This window comes from Mytilus edulis, chromosome 6 (assembly GCF_963676685.1).
Source record: "Mytilus edulis chromosome 6, xbMytEdul2.2, whole genome shotgun sequence".
In the NCBI taxonomy this organism is placed as follows: Eukaryota; Metazoa; Mollusca; class Bivalvia; order Mytilida; family Mytilidae; genus Mytilus; species Mytilus edulis.
The window spans coordinates 56,575,043-56,595,634 of NC_092349.1; the positions used below are offsets into that span (position 1 = coordinate 56,575,043).

Sequence of the window (20,592 nt, forward strand, 5' to 3'; positions counted from 1 at the left end):
GTCAATATGATTTGACAATATCTCTTCACATTTGTCTGTTACACAGAAACTAAATTAACAGAAGCAAATGTACAAATTGTACACTTAATCTAAGCATGTTTGTCACATAACATGAGAGGAATTAAACCTGATTGTCTACATGTTGTATAACTGATCCATTAGAGAGACAATCAGTAGAGATATATGTCAATAGAACATGGAAACTACATTATCCCGTCCTCACCGTTTTATGTATTGAATTTTGTCACTTTATAATCTCGCTTAAATCAATCGCAGATCTTGTCTTTAAATATGCACAATAATTGTGACCTTCTTTGGGAAATCAGTCTACATGCAAATAAAGAGCATATTGTAAAACTGAAAGTTAAAAATTTAAAAATGGCTAAAATATTACATAATTCGTATTAATTTGAAAAGTTGTCGTCAATGATATTCAAACAGTCTATGATTGGTTCCATTTCAAAAGTTTTTAATATAAAATCAAAAATGAATCAACTAGAATTTCATGGATGGGAAGCAGACTTACTTCTTAAGTGTTAAGGTGGTACTACCCAACACTTTAGCTAAAATTAATTTAGGTCATTTAATTTTCTTAAAATTTTATCAAAGTATTAACTTTGACCCTTTAACAAGAATATAAAAATTTCAAAAAATTTGAACCAACCGTTTTATCAGAAAAATTACACTGGTTATATAGCAGTTTGACAAACACTTATTTTGATCATTGAGAAGCTTAATATTCCCTTAACAACACAGTGTAATTAAAACGTTTAGCTGATTTTACAGAGTTATCTCCTTGTAGTGTTAGGTACCACCTTAAGTAATTTCCAAGCAAGAGATGCATTATAAGACTCTTTTTACTATTCAAATTGTTACAAAGTATTGCTTTAAATCAAGTTTTTTTACTGTAGAATCCATTTGGGTATAAGTCTAACATCAATTCATTCTAAAAAGGAAATGTAGAATATATATCAATTAATGAGACAGCAATCCAACAACAAAACTACTCAAAAGATGTATAAAACAAATGATACAACAAACTACCCAAAAGATGTATAAAACAAATGATTCAACAGTATCCTTTCAAATGACCCTTATGTTGTACTGTTATACCACTGTCCAAGGTTTGGGGAGGGTTGGGATCCTGTTCTCATTTTTAACCCCGCCTCATTCTGTATGTATGTGTATGTCCCAAGTTAGGAGCCTGTAATTCAGTGGTTGTCGTTTGTTAATATGTTACATATTTTGTTCTTTCATTTTTTGTACATAAATTTGGCTGTTTGTTTTCTCGTTTGAATTGTTTTAAATTGTCATTTTGTGGCCTTTTATAGCTGACTATGCGGTACGGGCTTTGCTCATTGTTGAAGGTCGTAAGGTGACCTATAGTTGTTAATTTCTATGTCATTTTGGTCTCTTGTGGAGAGTTGTCTCATTGACAATCATACCACATCTTCTTTTTGGCAGTGGCAGATTCCAGGAGATGTTCAGGGGGTTGAAACACACACACACACCTTTTTTCTATTTGTTTGACACTAAATGCTTTTGTATGAGGACATAAGGATGGTGATGGGTGTTTTTAAAGACCTTGACTGGCTATAAAGCCCTCACAATGTTTGTGGGGACATAATTTTTGGGACCTATCCTTTTTATATACAACTTGTATGTTTTGGAACCTGCTCTTTTTGTTTGATAACTTAAAGGCTTTTGCATCATCAGGGGACATATGGTTGGAACTTGGAACCTCCCTTTTTATATAACCTGTATGTGTTGGAACCTCTCTTTTATAAATGACTGTCTGAGACTGCACCTGAATATCTAAGAAACAAGTGCATCTTTCCATTGTCTGAGGGGCTATAATGAAGTACACAATATCATGATGGGGGTTACCTTGCGTAATTGCATAGTTTTATCCTATATTCCTGGAAGAATCAGGCAGAAATGATGGAGGTGATTAATATTCAATAGATGTAAATGTCAGACGTATCTTCTGGATAATCTCTAAATCTTTAATCCTCAATAAAATCATTGCTACATGAGACATCAGTAACAAACAGTTCATTACAATCTATATATGTCTTACTTATAAAAGTCATCTTAGGGTCAAACCTATGATATCAGGTTTGAACTTTTGAAGTTGGGTTTTTATACACTGAATTATATCAGGTTTGACCTTTTGAAATTTACAGGATTTGACACATTGAATCTATATAATGATACCAGGTTGGACCTTTTAAATAGGGTTGACACATAAAATCTATGATACCAGGTTGGACCTTTTAAATAGGGTTGACATATAAAATCTATGATACCAGGTTGGACCTTTTGAGATTGGGTTTGACATATTGAATCTATTATACAAGGTTTGACCTTAAGATACATGGTTTGACCTTATGATATCAGGTTTGACACTATAATAACATGGTATCTGAGATTTAACTCTAGGATATTGGGTTTGACCCTATGATATTGTGATAAGCACTCGTCAAACTATATTGAATACAATTTTATTCATTCATCAAGTCAATCACATCTCAGACTTAAACTATCACTTAATTCATGTAATGTATCAATTTCTAATAAAAAATGTACATGCATTTCTTTAAATTTTTAATTCAATTCATAATTCATAGGGATTATTTTTTTTTATCAAATATCATTTTCTTAAAAAAGATGAAAGCATATTTCAAAAATTTCAAAACAACAGTTTTGAAGCAAATTTATTTTGCATCATTTAGTGCCATCCCTTAACTAAACAATATCTTTCCAAGAGTCGAAAGGAATCACCACTTTTCAATCTACTGATACATGTAGTTCCATAGCATTACAGGTAATTCTGAAATGCAGGCTTAGGGATTATTTCAACCACACTGTAGCTACTTTTATTTTAAAATGTGAATTAAAAAATAACAATTGTTTTTTTTTCAAATTTATGAAAAATAAAAAAATAAAAATGAAATAAAAAAAAAGTGTTAGAACAAATTACCTGCATTGACTGAAGCAAGAATTCATTCCACAACAAATCATCACTTTCCATTTGTGTCTGCGTTTGACCTCCATTTTTCTCCAGAACAAAACTCTTCAACAAGTCAAATGGCTTAATCACTCTTCTTTCAATGTACAATATTTCAAAACTTGTGTATCAATGGTGTTTTATGAGAGTTATAATGTCTAGCTAGAGTCTTACTCAAACTTAAATGCGTACTTTACTGTTCTCTTAATGACTCACAACTCACTGGTTTTTGTCTACGAAAATGTTTTATAAACGCGGATACAAATTTCAAAATAATTCAGTCTGACTTAATAATGTTTATTTAAATACTATTATGTCTTTGTAAAACATTAATCTACGACAAAAAAGTAAATGAAGTTACACACTCGAATACAAAACACATAATTCTAATTACAAATTGCTTTATTCAACTTTGATTGCAGCGCTTGTTTACAACGGAGTTAAAAAGCGAAATATCAATCCTTTTCAATTTAGATCAGTTTTATTCAATTTTTACGTACGTCAGGTTTTTCAACAAAATGAATTGCTAGTGACATTTTCCATCGCAAGTTTTACCTCTTTCTCCCACACTTAGGGACGCCAACAAATGAATTGTCAAAAAGAGTTAACACATTTCGTCACAGTTTAAAATTTGGTACCCTGCGAACACGCAACCGGAGTCCATTATGCGATAAAATATTCCTTTCTTTTCATCAATTTCCAATTTGCATGATCAGAATTCAACACTTGGAAACACCATTGTTCTTGTTATAACTGACATGCAACGATCGTTTAAAAATGACTATTACTTAATCTTTAGGGTGTTAAAGTATTACACCACTGAGGTAAATAATTTCCAATTGCAAATCATCATTCGTCATTCAAATATTTGTCTCGTAAATTGTTTGATTAAGTGTCTTCCTGCGTCTCTGTGGAAATTGTCACTCAATATTTACATTTATGCCTCCGTCAATTTTCTTGTTTCAATAGCAGATTTATATTCCTATGATTGAAATTGTAACTTGCTTTAATATTACCATCAGTATTATTTTCAAAGTCATTAACGATTCCGTTGACATAGCTTTGTCTAAACACTAAAAATTCATATCAGATATCAATAACTGAAAATTGCTTCCTCCAGTATGAAAACGATTGCTTTTCACAACAAGTTAAGAATGAATAAAGTCCAATTTTTTCAACCTAAGGCGCCAACTTTTACATCATAAGCTATACTTATTTCCTGTACAATAGTTATCAGTCAAAATATTGACATCACTTGTCAACAAGCAGCTGTTTAACAAAAGATCAATTTGCATCGGAAGAAAAAACAAAAACATTAATCCGTAATGATAGCATAATCAAATAATATGATCCAAAATCTGATATCACAATCGGAATAAATCATCAGTATCAAATTTCAAATTCTGAAAAATTTGTCAATCAACAATTCTAGATTTTTCGTTTTTTAAACGTGTTATATATATGTTTCTAAAGAAAAAAAAATTACAAAGTCTGAATCAGATATTAAAATTATAGAAAAAAATACTTCAGTTTTATAATGACCTTTTCTTCTTTTAAAAAATGTGTTATGATACTAATGAAATAATTTCACGGAGCTTGAATCAAATATTAAAACACTAGCCAAACAAAGTTCAGATTAATACTGACATTGATTTTTTTTTTTTATAAAGGTGTAATGTTTCCAATGAAACAAATTTCACAGAGGTTGAATCAGATATTAAAACTCAAACTAAACAAACTTCAGTCTTATACTGACGAAGTAATATTGTCATTTAAAGCATAATGACAATTCTGTAAGAAGCAATCAGTACTAAGGACTGTTGGAATCGTTAATCTGATCCTTAATAAGGAAGTATATTAGATTATCTTCGCCCAATGGTAATACGGCATGATCATAACAAAGGCGAATGGTATATTTAATTGGTATTGCATCATGATCATCTTGATTCGTTTACTGTATACGTTAATTTAGGAATTGAATGTCCCCATGCAGTTATTAAGTTGAGGAAAAGTTGCGCAATTGATCTTTGGTTTTCATATAGTTGAGCAAAAGTTGAGCATTCAGACTTTGAATTTTTTGTAGTTGAGGAAAAGTTGAGCATTCAGACTTTGATTTTTTTTTTTTATAGTTGAGCAAAAGTTGAGTAATTAGAATTATGACCTGGTGATATAAATGTAATGTGCCATTTGTGTTCTCTGTGTATAGTGCAAATGGACAGGAAGTATTATAAATGTACAAAAAGTTTGAAGCAAAATTAAGGGAAGCACATGTTTTTATACATTTTTCTGTATTTTGACTTAACCATAACTTTAACATAAAGATAAAAAAAAACAGATGCTCCGCAGGGCGCAGCTTTATACGACCGCAGAGGTTGAACCCTGAACGGTTGGGGCAAGTATGGACACAACATTCAAGCTGGATTCAGCTCTAAATTTGGATTGTGATTAAATAGTTGACACAGCATAGGTTTCTGACACAGAATGAATGTGGTCTAATGAACTTAAAAAAAATGTTTGCCTTTGAGCAATTCACTATGCTGTTGAATATTAATCCTCTCAAAAAAATGTTTGAAGAAATTTTCTTTTTATTTATGAAATCTGAAATGAAAAAAATTGACCCTCCAATTTTTTTTTGACATCCCCCTTTCCCTTATTTCAAAACTGATCTCAATTCAAATTTCTAATGAAGTTTGCAACAATAACTACTCATTTAAATACATCATAAAATATTAAAATGTAAAAAAAGTGCTTGTTATCACTGAATGGTAAAGATTGTTTTAATCTATCAGTTGGTAGTAAAAGTGAATATACATTGTATATTGTATAAAACAATGATTTAAGTTGATTCAACTACTATTCTGGACAAAGAAAGATAACTCCAATTGAAATCCAATTGGAATTTCTTGCTATTGCACAATATTGTGCAATTAGATATTTCTTGCTATTGTGGAATACTGTGCAATTGAAAATATTTGCTATTGCACAATACTGTGCAATTGAAGATTTCTTGCTATTGCACAATACTGTGCAATTGAAGATTTCTTGCTATTGCTGAATACTGTGCAATTGAAAATTTCTTGCTATTGCACAATACTTAATATAATAATTTTGGATCCTGATTTGGACCAACTTGAAAACTGGGCCCATAATCAAAAATCTAAGTACATGTTTAGATTCAGCATATCACAGAGGCCCAATAATTCAATTTTTGTTAAAATCAAACTTAGTTTAATTTTGGACCCTTTGGACGTTAATGTAAACCAATTTTAAAACGGGACCAAAAATTAAGAATCTACATACACAGTTAGATTTGGCATATCAAAGAACCCCAATTATTCAATTTTTGATGAAATCAAACTAGTTTAATTTTGGACCCTTTGGACCTTAATGTAGACCAATTTGAAAACGGGACCAAAAATTAAGAATCTACATACACAGTTAGATTCGGCATATCAAAGAACCCCAATTATTCAATTAAAGTTATAGTGCGAAAACCAAGAAAATGCTTATTTGGGCCCTTTTTGGCCCCTAATTCCTAAAATGTTGGGACTAAAACTCCCAAAATCAATCCCAACCTTCCTTTTGTGGTCATAAACCTTGTGTTAAAATTTCATAGATTTCTATTCACTTTTACTTAAGTTAGAGTGCGAAAACTAAAAGTATTCGGACGACGACGACGACGATGCAGACGACGACGCCAACGTGATAGCAATATACGACGAAAAATTTTTCAAATTTTGCGGTCGTATAAAAACAGTTTTTCTTTTATTATAAGATATTTAAAATATTCAAGACTATTAAGTTAATTAACAGTTATTATTAGGGGCAAATCTCAAAGGGATCACACTGTCACAATACCATAAACAACCTCAGACATTTAAAATTTGAACTGGGCTTGAGCATGCACATGGCAAGAAAAAATGACTTCTTAGTAGCTATCATGAATAAAATATCAATTTAGGCCAATTAAAATTAATTGCTAGATTTTCATCCCCGCCCGCCCCTCTGAAATCGTCCCGCCCCGATTTTTTTTATTTAACAAAAATACGATTTCCGGATTTTGTTCATGTCCGTTACCGGGAACCATCGATAATTTCGTTTCATTCAAAACTTCCTGTTTCAAATTTCGTTTTTGTATTTCTTCGAGTAATCTAACTGCTCCTCTATGATGACAACATCATCTACCGAGAATAGAGATCGATAACGAGAAGGGCATGAAATATTCGAGTTACGAGTAAAACGCCTTGTCCTTGAACGCAAATTGCGGTAGTCACAAGCAAGGATTTGTATAGTAAATCCTTGTCACAAGTGAATCGAAAACCGTGTTTTTTACTTTATTTATACAATGACTTTGTGTCAGGAAATTTGGACTGAATGTTTTCCAAAGCGCAAGAATTGTAGAACAAATTGGTACAAAAAAAACATGTCATTGACTGGATTAAAGAAATTGACACAAGCACGAACTTATTTGATTTATGACCGTACATTGAGAAAAAAAGTCGACAAACACGCATTTTAATTATAACAAGCCCTTATATTTACCCATGGCTGTTGTTTTTGTTGACAAACAGAAAACACCTTCTGTAACTGTCCCAATACCCTCAATTTAGTCATTAAACAACAACTACTTTTTGGTTAAGTTCATGTTTTACATCATAATTACTTTCAACACCGAGTTTAAATTTTATTCTGTACTCATAATACTTGTGTTGCATACAATTGTACCAATACATTTTATTGATTTTATGGGGACTACAAACCATTGCTTAGAAAGCAAAATAAATTTGGTGTAGGTATAGTCCAACTGAAGAGAGCATTTCTCTTCTTTTTGATGTATACTATAAATAGGTTTCTAAAGTGGAAATTACATGTATAACCGTGGTTGCCAATCAGGGATTTTTATTTAAGAGTTTAAGAGACTAGCATATACTCCGCGGTATGAAGAACTCGTGACGAGGGTTTCATATGAAATAAAATTTAAAAAATAAAATCCTCCCACCCGCCCCATTTTTTTCAAAAATTTGGATGAAAATCTACTAATTAATTTTAGTTGGCCTTACAATGAATGTAGATCAAAAAGTTACAAATAACTGTATTGACATTGAATAGTGCAGTGTATTCTTCTGATGACATGACTCTGGGATTTAGGAATATTGATGTTTAAACATATATTTCTGGAAAAATCTTTTGGTAAGTACATTGGATTAGAATTTACACCATTTTGAATAAGTGTATATATATGCTCTTTTAGTTCAAAATCGTGATATTTAAAGTGTCTTCTTAACTTTTTAGAGTAAAGAAAAAATTGAGACATTATACATTTGTATTTATGCATTAATTTATATATTATCAAAATGTGTAAGACAGAAGACATATTTATTTTATTATTAAGACAATTTGTTTTAAAAAGTATTACTAATAAAATAAGAATTATAATTCTAATATAATGAATTTGGTATAAAACTAGAGATCTGTTTTTATTTACTAAATAACTTTTAAAAAGCAAGGATAAAGCATTCATGTAGTCTGTTGTGTACACTTAGCAGTATTTTGGCTATAAAAATACACAATTTAAATTTATTTTTTCTACACTGTGTAGTCATAAGTTTGCAATTACCAGATTTAATGCTCAACTTTTAAAGACCTAGCCCCCTCAACTTTTAATGACCTGGCCCTTAACTGTTGGCCACCTAGCCCTCAACTTTTAATGACCTTGTCCTCAACTGTTGGCCAGGTAGCCCTCAACTCTAATTGCTCAACTGTTGGACACCTAGCCCTCAACTATGATATTTTCTCAACATTGCTCAACTAATTTGCATAAAGTTGAGCATTTATAGTTGAGGGCTACCTATTTTGCATGGCAAAAATCCAGGTAGCCCTCAACTGGCCCTCGTCTATTTGTTCAACTGATGGCCAGCTAGCCCTCAACTGTTAGTTCAACTGGCAGCCAGTTGAGCAATGCAGTTGGCCATCCTATCATTTTTTTTCTGTATGGGTTACTTTTATAGTATATAAGGCAAAAACCTAAAAAAAAAATGGTAAAATTTGTAATTAAAGAGCAATAACTCCAATAAAGAGTCATCTAATATTTTTAGCAATGTTGATTTATTTGTCATCAGACACATTGTTTGAACTAAATATCCTAATGATGATAATGGCCACTTTTATTTTACTTTTGTTTGGCCCAGTAGTTTCAGAGTAGATTTTTATGAGAGTTAATGAGTATGACAGACAACAGACGAGCAAGGTGAGTTAAAATAGGGGCAAAAATCTGTTCAACTGTTTTAATAAACTGTCATATGATATAATATCTTTTTTACAGTAAAAGTTCATGAAAATATAAGTTCTTTAAATGCTCTGGTTTTGAGTGTTGACTTGAAGAATGACTGTTAAGTTAAATATTGATGAGTGCATTACACAACTTAAATCTGCATTGTATATGCACTTCGTGACATATTATGCAATTCTTCTTGTTTCGTTATTAATTTCTAACTGTTCATTATAAAAAGTGCAATGACATTTCTGAAAATGAAACTCATACCAAAGTGCAATAACATTACCTAAAGGGAGATAATTTGATAATACAGGAATTCAAACAATGCCGAAGAGAAATGTAAACAAATTAAATCCCAAGTCAAGTCTCAATCCACAATTAATGGAATTAACATCCACAAAAACAAGGGAGGTAATCTAATATTGACTGACACAGCTGTGAGTGACTGCAAATTAATCTTCATTTATAGATGCACTCCTACAAATAAAATTACCCATCATGCATCATAATTAGAATGTCACGTCTGCTGGACTGGAATTCTATCACCAAATTAATCCTTCTGGGATACCACATAATCCAATGGGAATTGACTATGTATCATTAAATTTAATTAGCAAATTGCACAAGTCGGTCGATGTTAATGACATGATGTTATATTGTTCAGCCAAATTACGAATTCTGTGACTCAATCAAGTGTAATTATTTAGGGTTTTTTAGGCAAAATATTACATAACACCTCTGTTTTTTGTTTAACAAGTGGTGTGTTGATGCAAAACAAATTCTTCAAAATAATAAACGCAACTTCTTAAAGCAAAAAAGGATACAAGAAGCTAATTGGTAACTAAGTACAAACTTCTTTACAAGAATGATTTTAAAAGTCATTCATCATTTAAATTTGATTGTTAAATTTAGAAGTTTTTAACAATACACAGCAAAGTGAACACAAACAAAAAATAAGTTTTTGCATGTCCAAATTGTGAAATATTATCTAATCATCAGATTAGAATTATTTTGGAAACAAAAATATATGCAAATATACATTTTTTGGATCAAAACAATCATATTTTAGCTTTACAAAAAGAAAAGCAATGAGTAATCAAAATCAAAATGGTCATACAATGAGTGATTCTTTATTATGGTCCATGGGATATCAATTTACGTGGATATTATAGGCACAAATGAACCACAAATTTAAATGTTCAAGGAAGTACTTCTTTTCTATTAGCATTACACAAAAGAGAGCGGTAAAGGGTTATTTTCGTGCAATGTGTTTTGTCATTTTTATTTCACGTGCAGCCGTGAAAAAGGTTCGTTATCATGAAATCAGTAAAAAGATCAACATGCCAGAAATTTTCAATTGTTCGTTTATCGTGAAATGGCAATTATGTTCCTCCGTGCAGATATCCCCCCTTTACGTCCCTCATAAAATCCATAAAAATATAATTTTTCTTCAATCCACTAAAATTGTTATTGACTAAAAAAAAGAAGAATCCACAGTAAATATTCTCCAAACTACAAACAAATCCAAGTTTTTGCAACAACAATAAAAGTAAAGTGTTCCAACGTCCCCTGCATTGCACTTACACAGATGACTCCATGTTTTTCATGTCCCACGTATCGTGTTACTCGTGGGACAAAAATTGTTTGTGAAAAATCATCTTTACTATATAATTAATAATATGAGAAAATTGAATTAAAATGGCCATTTTGATCTTGACATATAAAATCTAACTTTCTTTTAGCCCCAAAGTCCAATTCGTCCTTCCAGAATCTAATGCATTTTGGGTAATATTTTCAAAAGTGTACTCCATAATTGTATTGGTTAAAAAGGTCCTAAACAATAGAAATTCAACCAATGACGTTACGTTATTTTCATTTTGAGATATGAAAAACAAAATTACCCATAGTCCTTTACCTATTACCAAACGGCCAATTGGTTAGAGACTTGGCCAGGAAGGAAGGTATATATAGTAGCCAAAAATGCAGACTGAAATATAAAGCAAAGAAAAGATCAAATTTGTCTGACATGAGAAACTCAGATCTCCTTTATCATCTTTTCAAAGTTTCCCATGAACTGAAGGTATCTTAGTTACCTCAGCTTTAATGCAAACACAAATCAATATCTTCTTAGCCAAACCTGGGGGTGGAAATATCATTTGATTTCAATTCAACAAATTAATTTATTGTTTTTAGTGTTTTAATAAAGATCAACTAGTCAAATCTTTTAAGTGCAATTTCTGAATCCTGTATCAATACAAAACTTCCCACTAGCTTACTAACATCTTTAAATGAATTTACTTAAGCTTTAAGTCTTGCAAGTATTATTGGGATTTTACATTATATGTTTCTTATTTATACACAGGAATTGAATACCGGTATATCATAAAGAAGTACATGTAGGTGAAATTTCTCGTGTAATTGTTTCACTCACACATCAAGGTCAAAACATTTTTTTACATTCCACAAATTCAAACTTTAGAAAAAACATGCATGTATATATCCTATAGATATAGCAATTTTCAACAATTTGACATTATTTTTTTATAAAATCAAAACCTGACATCGGCGTTTTGCTTTTGCGCCGATTTTTTCTTTCATTTGCACTGATTTTTTTACAGGTAGAGTGGGGCGCCCATATTCGCCGGGGACACAATTTCGCTGTTATATGATTTTGGGGTGTAAAAAACTTCAAAGGAGGGCTGAAATGAAGAAATATGCCGGTGAATTATATTTTTATAACAACCATTATTATTTTTTTAACTGAGACAAAATTCTGGCAATTACCGCAAAGGACCGAAAAACAGACAACGATTTTCAGCCGATTTCCTGAATGAAAAACACGGTTTCAAAGAAGCATTTCTGAGTAATTCTTTGACTTGAATGCCCTAAATGTCAGTTCTTTACACCTTTGAAATGTCTGCTATTCATCTATAATGAAATTGATAAACATTGTATAAAGCTGCAGTTATTTGGTTTTAAATAGATGTGAAAAAACGGTGAATATGTGTCCCCCATTGACAAAACATCAGGAAATTTCAAACACCCTTTAGTCTCACTTTTAAGATGATTATTCTCAAACTAACACGTTTTCAAGCTTAAGAATATTTTGCATTGGAAGTTATCTTCATATAGAAATATCAGTTTACTTCAAAAACATATAGACTGGAACATAAACTGTAGAAAACATTGAAAGATATGGCGAAAATAAGCACCCCACTCTATTTACAGGTGAATAGATATAAGAAGATGTGGTATGAGTGCCAATGAGACAACTCTCCATCCAAGTCATGTTATTTTTTCATTTATTGTTATAGACCTCTTTCATTAACAAATGTTATGAAACTTGAAACCAAGAAAGACAGCTGCCTTAATTGTCAATCATATTAACATGTATAGAACTGTTATCCCCTTCTCACCATGGGGAGGTGGAAGAAAGCCTGAGTACTAGATACATCTCCAGACTTTTTCCTTGAACGTACCCGTAGTTCTCAGTCTTTCGGTCATCTGCCACATGGTTATGCTCGTTTTGTATTTTAACAATAGTCAGACCATTAGAATCGTCTACACGACTTGATGGTACAAAGGTAAGCTATGTTGGTATGTTTCAGGACACTGACCTTCCAATATGCATGGCCGTCGATGATTACAATTTACAGAATTGACTCCTTGGCTCGTTTCAATATGAAATATGTTCATCGTGTTACAACGAAGTTCCAGAACAGTATGAATCAAAATTAACTTAAACCTATAAGTGAACAACATTTATAACCAGATTTTACCAATGGAATAGTCCATGTAAAAGTATTGACTTACCTGTAAATCTAATTAGGAGCAAATTTAAAATCGGCGCAAATGAAAAACTTTTTTTTTTTAAATCAGCGCAAATGTCATATAATGTATGCATACCCCCGACATACATGCAATTAAATGCCCCAAGCATGCAGCCTTATCACAAAAACTCAGCTGGGCATGCACAAAAAATGACACTGGTATACAAAAACAAAATACAAACCAGATCAATTTAAACTCATGGAAAAGTGCACGGTTATAACCCATCAACAAACATAAACAACCAAAAAAGAAATTTTTTAAGAAGAGTTGATTGTAAGGGACGACATCAAAAGTTCAATGAAAGATAAAAAACTTAATTTACATAGTTTTTTCACTAACCACCACCCCCCCCCCCCTTCTTTATTTAATTTGGGAAAAATTGATTGACTGATAGGGATATATGTAAAATCTATTTTAGATTAACAAAACTTGCAGCAATGTTGACCCCACCCCCACCCCCAAACTATTTAATTTAAGTTTTTTATCCTACATCGATCTTTTGATGTCGTCCCTAAATATTTGTCTATTCTCAATTAATTCTATGAAAACATACTTAAAGTAAGTACTGCTACCCACAAGAAAATTAGAAACTTAATGAATTGAAAATCCAGGGGCCATTAAAGAATTGACAAAGCCATAAATTGCATGTTAATCATTGCATGAAAGTTTCCAAGATTATTTCACCACTTTAATGAAACGAGCCGGAAAAGAAACGACTGACAGAGATTCTATCAAGGATAAGACATGTCAATAATGGATCACGGAGAGATCGGGAAGAGATCGAGCCGTAGATAACAAAAACAGTCTGTAGAAACATTACTTTGTCTACAAGTGGATAATTTTGTCATTAATGGATTAAGACTAACAAAACTTTCCCTGTTCGGTATCATGCAATATTTAAGTCAACGCGAACAGTATTGTCTGTGATAACATTTCCGTGTCAATCATAGGACAATTTCATCAATTATGGATTTTTATTTATCATTGTATCATGAAATATTTAATGTCAGATAGACTCTGAATCAAAGAATTGTATAGGAGTTTATCACTAATGCTAATTTAGATATTATCTAATTATGGCTCCATAGAAGATCATTAAAATGTACAAAACAAGGTTTTCACATTAAAACTGGTCAATTTCTAACATAGATAAAACTTAGTTACTTAATATTTAATATAGAAAAAAATTTCTATTTAATGGGTCTGCATGTAGATATTACCTGTGATTTGATTTCATAGAAAACCAAATCATAGTCATTAAAATAAAACTGAAAGCATATTCGTATTTCTGTTATTCTTAATCTGTCCAAAAGAAAAGGAGATCGAATGTGTCAATTGGACACAGAAGAGGGGGGGGGGGGTCGAAGGGGTCCTGACCCAGAAATCCCGGGCTTACTAAAAAACATGAACTCCAGAGGTTCTGAATTTAAAGAAATTTAAATCCTTACATCCCAAAATTTGAAAAAAGAATTCCCAGATACTGAAAGGATCAATCCCAAAATCCAGAGCTTAAAAACACCTGATCATGATGCCCCGAAAAAAGGTCCTGCCCCCCTCACAGAATATGCCTCTGCTAAGCTTACAGAATCTTTTTAGAAGTGACCTTAAAAAAGGTAAAGAATAACTAAGTCCTATATGCACTTTTAACTTCCTTCAACAGCAAACATTCCATTTAAGCAAAGAAAAAATTATTGGAAAAATTTTCTTCCATTCCATTAAACTCTAAGTGGTATCATGGTTATGACTGACATTAATAATGTATTACATGACATTATATGTCCAATAATTAGAGCAATTTAAACCAGGCAATTATAGATTAGTTTCCTTGTCATCACAGCAGCAAAAAAGGTTGACAAAGCAGATTATATTGAATGTCCCTTTGGTATCCTTCATCTCTCTTATAGTACATATAACTTCCAAAGTTTAACAATCATCTGTTAATTACATTTCTTGTCATTTTATTTGAAAGACATCAATACACAGATGTACAAATACAAAATACCTAAATAGTGTTATGAATGTAGCTCAGCTCAGTATTCCATTTGTCGTCTATCTTATTTGTTTGGTTTGTAAGTCTTCTTTTCTTTTTTCTTTTTTTTTGGGGGGGGGGGGGGGAGAAAGAGGCCACTTACAATTTCAAAATTTTAAATCTTAACCTGTTAATGGTTTTCAATATATAAAATACAGTACATTATAGTAAAATCATTACTGTTACAACTGATAGGTCTGAAATGCATTTTACTATCAAGTTATTTTTCATTAAAGACATATACAATTACAAAATCTTAAAATCTTAACTTTTCAATTTTTTTTTTTAAATTGGCAACTAAACATTCCCAATGAAAAATTAATAGGAAAACAAATAGGGAAAAAAGTAGATCATACAAATCTAAGGTAAAATTGAGAATGGAAATGGGGAATGTGCCAAAGAGACAACAACCCGACCATAGAAAAAACAACAGCAGAAGGTCACCAACAGGTCTTCAATGTAGCGAGAAATTCCCGCACCCGGAGGCGTCCTTCAGCTGTGGCCCTTAAACAAATATATACTAGTTCAGTGATAATGAACGCCATACTAATTTCCAAATTGTACACAAGAAACTAAAATTAAAATAATACAAGACTAACAAAGGCCAGAGGCTCCTGACTTGGGACAGGCGCAAAAATGCGGCGGGGTTAAACATGTTTGTGAGATCTCAACCCTCCCCCTATACCTCTAGCCAATGTAGAAAAGTAAAAGCATAACAATACGCACATTAAAATTCAGTCCAAGAGAAGTCCGAGTCTGATGTCAGAAGATGTAACCAAGAACATGGTATTCACATCAGTAAATGTAATCACTATTTTTTGTTACAAATGGCCAAGGATTGCAAGTTTATTTATTATGTTGCTAACTGTATCACAGTATGTACTTCTTTGAACTAAAAAAGTGTAAAATACATATAGAACTTAATCTGCTAATTCGAATCAATGTAAAATGTGTGTTCCCCGGTAAAGACCATTATCCTCTAAAAAGTGTACTGTTTATTCAGTTAACACCAGCTAGGTTTTTGAAATTTTTCAAAACTTTTCAAACACCCATAATTACCAGCATTAGATTAAAAATGATCACATCATATGATAATAGTTTCCTAATGTTATGAAGCTAGCAGGCCCGTAGCCAGGAATTTCCAAAGGGGGGTTCGTTGGCCTCAAAAACTCGACTTTAACAGTCACAACTCGAACAGAACGTTGACTTTAACAGTCATTATTTGTTTTCAAGGGGGGGGTTCGTCCGAACCCCCCCTGGCTACGGGTATGGCTAGCATGTATTTTTTTTTTAACTGCACTTAGGGAGCATATATAATCATTGCTCTTAATAATGCAAGTTCAATCTGTAAAATGTGTCTTCCTACAAACAGGCAAAACTTCTTAATAATATGGTAATATATATATGTAACAACAATATACAAAACTGTGCAGCAATACTTTACCTTGAAGTACTACTGGAAGATGAGACTCGATTTTTCTTGCGGGTTGGAGTCAATCTGAGGTGTGATACATCTTTGTACCCACATATACCACTAACTCCTGAAAAACAAAACAAAATAACTATAAACTTTGATCTAAATTTGTTTGTGAACTTTACAGTTACTGTAATTTACTTACATTTACTTTAATTTATTGGAGATCTTGTTTTTAAGTGCCATTTTTTTTATCTCTTTTTTTTCATTTAGATCGATCTGCTTTTAAAAATGTCAATTTATATTTAATTTTCGTGGAAGAACTCATTTCCTAAACAGTCAAGCTAAATCTAAAACTGATATCAAAATTCCTGATTTTAAATAATTCTCCTGATCAACAACAGAGGATAATAAATACAATGAAATAGGATGATTTTCTCCATTAGCTGAACATCAGTTCATCACACCAACTCAATTAGTGGGAAATTTTTGGAATTAAAGTGAAAATTGTCGCAAAAACTAAACAAATTATCTGAAAATTGAAAGAAAACAGTTTCAAGACCACAATATAATTATCAAATTTTTCAATTGTTCAAATGTTCATACAGTATATATAAATAAGCCAATTCCCATTAAACACTTCACAATTACTGTAATGCCCTATTAATTTCTTAGAGTACTGAATGAACTTATTTGTTTGTTTGTTGTCGAAATTTCCTTTAATACACAAACGCCAATGATTCTTCAAAAATGAAAATGTAAATTTTTTAAAACCTTATTGTTTCAAAACCACTAACAAAATAATCAAATTCAAATAAAAATTAGCTAATTCCCAGTAAACACTTCACAATTGAAATTATACCAATCAATTCCTTGGTACTGATTAAGTACTTGTTTGTTGTTTTCAAAATTTATTTTAGTACACAAAAGTCACTCTTCAAAAAAGAAGGGGGAAAAATTAGTAAAGTAAAAACACAGCTTACCTCTGACAGAAGTAGATAAGAAAGCCTATATTATTCTGCCAATAAACTTTGGGCCAATACACATTAATTAAACATATTCCCAGTAGGAAATATAACAAAGTTGGTACTAGATACTAACCAATTATTTATTTATTAAATTGACGACTGTATTGTAATTGAAACAAACAAAATCCCCGTGACAATTATGCTATTGTTTGAAGGGACGCCTGTTTTTTAAAAACCAATGATTTAAATTACATATCCACAATCAATGTAGATACAGATCATAGAACATAAAATAAAAGTTTTGTTTGATTAGCCCCAGATCATCTATATTTTATTGCAGTATTTTTGCAATATTATAATCAATACGCTCAATACCAATCTACTGGAATACAATTGTGTTAATTATTAATTGTATGCTGGATTCCCATGGTCATTTCACCTGAGTTTTCCTTTTTATAAAATTAAGGTAGTTTCATTGGATTTTTATTCAAATTTCTAATCTGGAGTTATTTTCATTAATTTTGTGATTATGACAAGTCAGGAAAAAATATCACCTTTCCTAAATTCTCAGGTAAATAATTTTTCACCCTACTGAAATTTGATATCTCAGGTAAATTTCACCTTACTGAAATTTGATATCTCATGCAGGTAAATATCAACCTATTAAAATTTAATATCTCCGGTAAATATTACCTTACTGAAATTTGATATCTCAGGTAAATATCACCTTACTGAAATTTGATATCTCAGGTAAATATCACCTTACTGAAATTTGATATCTCAGATAAATATCATTTACTGAAAATTTGATATCTCAGGTAAATATCACCTTACTGAAATTTGATATCTCAGGTAAATAAAATGTAATTTACTTAATCTGAATAGTTATTCAACTTTAAAAATAGCCAATCCTCGATACAAGTGTATGAACAATGTACTTATTGTCTTTTATTTTTGTACTATGAATTCCAAGTTGACTTTCTACAGCATTCACTGAAAGTGAGAGAAGGTATTTCATTTTGTACCTTATCACCTATTTTCCTACATGAATTCTAGGTGGAACACCTATTCCTTACTCTTTAAATATTTAATTTCCTTTGGGTCATTATGGGCATGACTCCTTTCTGTACACATTCCTCTGTTGAAATTACGATCGGTTTTAATATAATACGATGTCCATAGAGAACGAGTAAATTTTTCTCGACGTATCGTTTGACGAAAGTTACTTACGGAAGGGAGACAACTTGAGGATAATATGGAAGACTCCATTTTGGCTGAAGGGGTGTCCTAGTTACACCTTTAAGTTGTGGACTACATTTATTTTAATTTAAATGATGCATATGATTTAAAATTATGCAACAACAATAACCCTCAATAGCAGACAGACATAGAAAGGATCTCATGAGTTTCAAATTAATCAATGGAGTGGGGAATCCAGAGCAACTATTCAATCTGATACCCCTTCAAGTCAAGAAAAACTATACGCTTGCACATAATAACATAAACAAACCCTAGACTTGTGATTTGTAGCAAGGATGTATATTAAATGTTAATATCTTTTAAAACGAACTCCATTTCTTTATGGAAGTACAATATCAAATATCAGTTTCATAACGGTGACATATATATGAAAAATCCACTTCAGTTCTTATATGACAGAAATCGATTTATCGTTCTGAATTCAGAGAACTCTCGCATGTTATCAAAACTGGGGAATTCCCTCTGACGTGTTTCTAAATTTACAAAAACACTAAATATAAAATTATACTGCTTAATTCTGATTTTCTGTGTTGTTAAAAACACGCATACATTAGTCAAGGGAAAAATCGACACATGAAGATAATTATTATGAGAAGAACATTATAGGACAGTTGTTTAAATTCAATCCTTTAGTTTTTTATACCATTTAAAGCAAGACAATCTCAAGAATCTGAGATGTTCCTTGATGTTTAGAATAAAACAGTTGACGTGAGGGCATGACCCTGAGTCAATGGTATAAGTATACAGATTGTCGTATCCCAAAAATGGGCCTCTAAGGGCTAAGACCTCATTAGAGCCAGTCAATTAAACTTAAAATATATATCATATGAAAAGTGTGATGTGGAATATATATCATAAATCAATGACAGCAACTTAACAACCATAAAAAGATATTTTTGTTTTTCAAGGTAACCGAACTTTGTTGCACTGATTAAAAGCTTTAGAGGGAATTATGTGTGATATCTTAATACATTTCTGAGACTTTAAATCCACATAATAATTAACTACTGTCTCTACAATGTTAAACAGACTTAGAAAATGGGACATCAATATATATATGCTTGGGTGACACATGGATAAAAGAAGATTTGGAATCTAAGTCAGACATAATTGCCTCCTACCTAACACAATATCTTATATTACTTACATTATGTAGGGCTGCTACTATTATCAGAAAAAGAAGTGACCTAGTAAGATATCAATTCTTATTAAATGTACAAATTGGTACATTTTTCAAAACACAATACTAAATGGAAGTATTTTTTGTTGGTATATACATGTAACTATATTAGGTTTTTCAAAATGACTTTTTTCTGCCGTTCATTTAAAGGTGCTGATGAATAAGAAAAAAGAAATACAGTGAATTCATTAATTTTCTTTGGATAGCAATTTTCCTGGATTTCGCGGGTACAGACTAGGGGAAGCACAAGACTTTTCCAAACCATGAAATTAGACATCCACTAATACACAAGTTTTCCTTAAATCACGAAAATTGGTACCCACGAAAATAAATGAATCCACAGTAATTGATTCTCTATTATAGCATTATTACTGTGATGGTAAGTTGACTGTAAATATTGTTCTGCTGACCTATAGCAGTTCAGTCAAAATTATAACCAACTTGGCATTTGTTTTAAAGTTTAAACATATTTTATTGTTCAAAAAGGACACTAAATGGATTGGACACAAGTTTTTAATTTCGTAATGTCTTCTCCAATTATTGTTTTATTGAACCAAACTGTTCAAGTGGTCAGAAATTTTAGTCTACTGTTAAGTACAAATGGTGGACATTCTTTTTATTTTCAT

The 20,592-nt window shown here is 31.5% G+C and overlaps 1 protein-coding gene across 3 annotated transcripts in view; it reads right to left on the reverse strand.

The window, feature by feature from the left end:
* LOC139527933 (calcium/calmodulin-dependent protein kinase kinase 2-like) overlaps window positions 1-20,592 on the reverse strand; it is an 83,926-nt gene that overhangs the window by 56,525 nt on the left and 6,809 nt on the right. Inside the window, exons 1-2 of one of the 3 annotated variants that reach the window (XM_071323623.1) lie at window positions 17,542-17,716; window positions 16,589-16,685 (exon numbers count right to left, since the gene is read on the reverse strand). Coding sequence is in view for 2 of the 3 variants with exons in the window: in XM_071323617.1 (XP_071179718.1) it covers window positions 16,589-16,685 (97 nt within the window). In the remaining variant the exon portion in view is untranslated. Of the gene's footprint in view, window positions 1-2,983; window positions 4,289-16,588; window positions 16,686-17,541; window positions 17,717-20,592 lie in introns of those variants that run through there. The other 2 variants (XM_071323617.1, XM_071323619.1) reach the window with 2 other exon arrangements.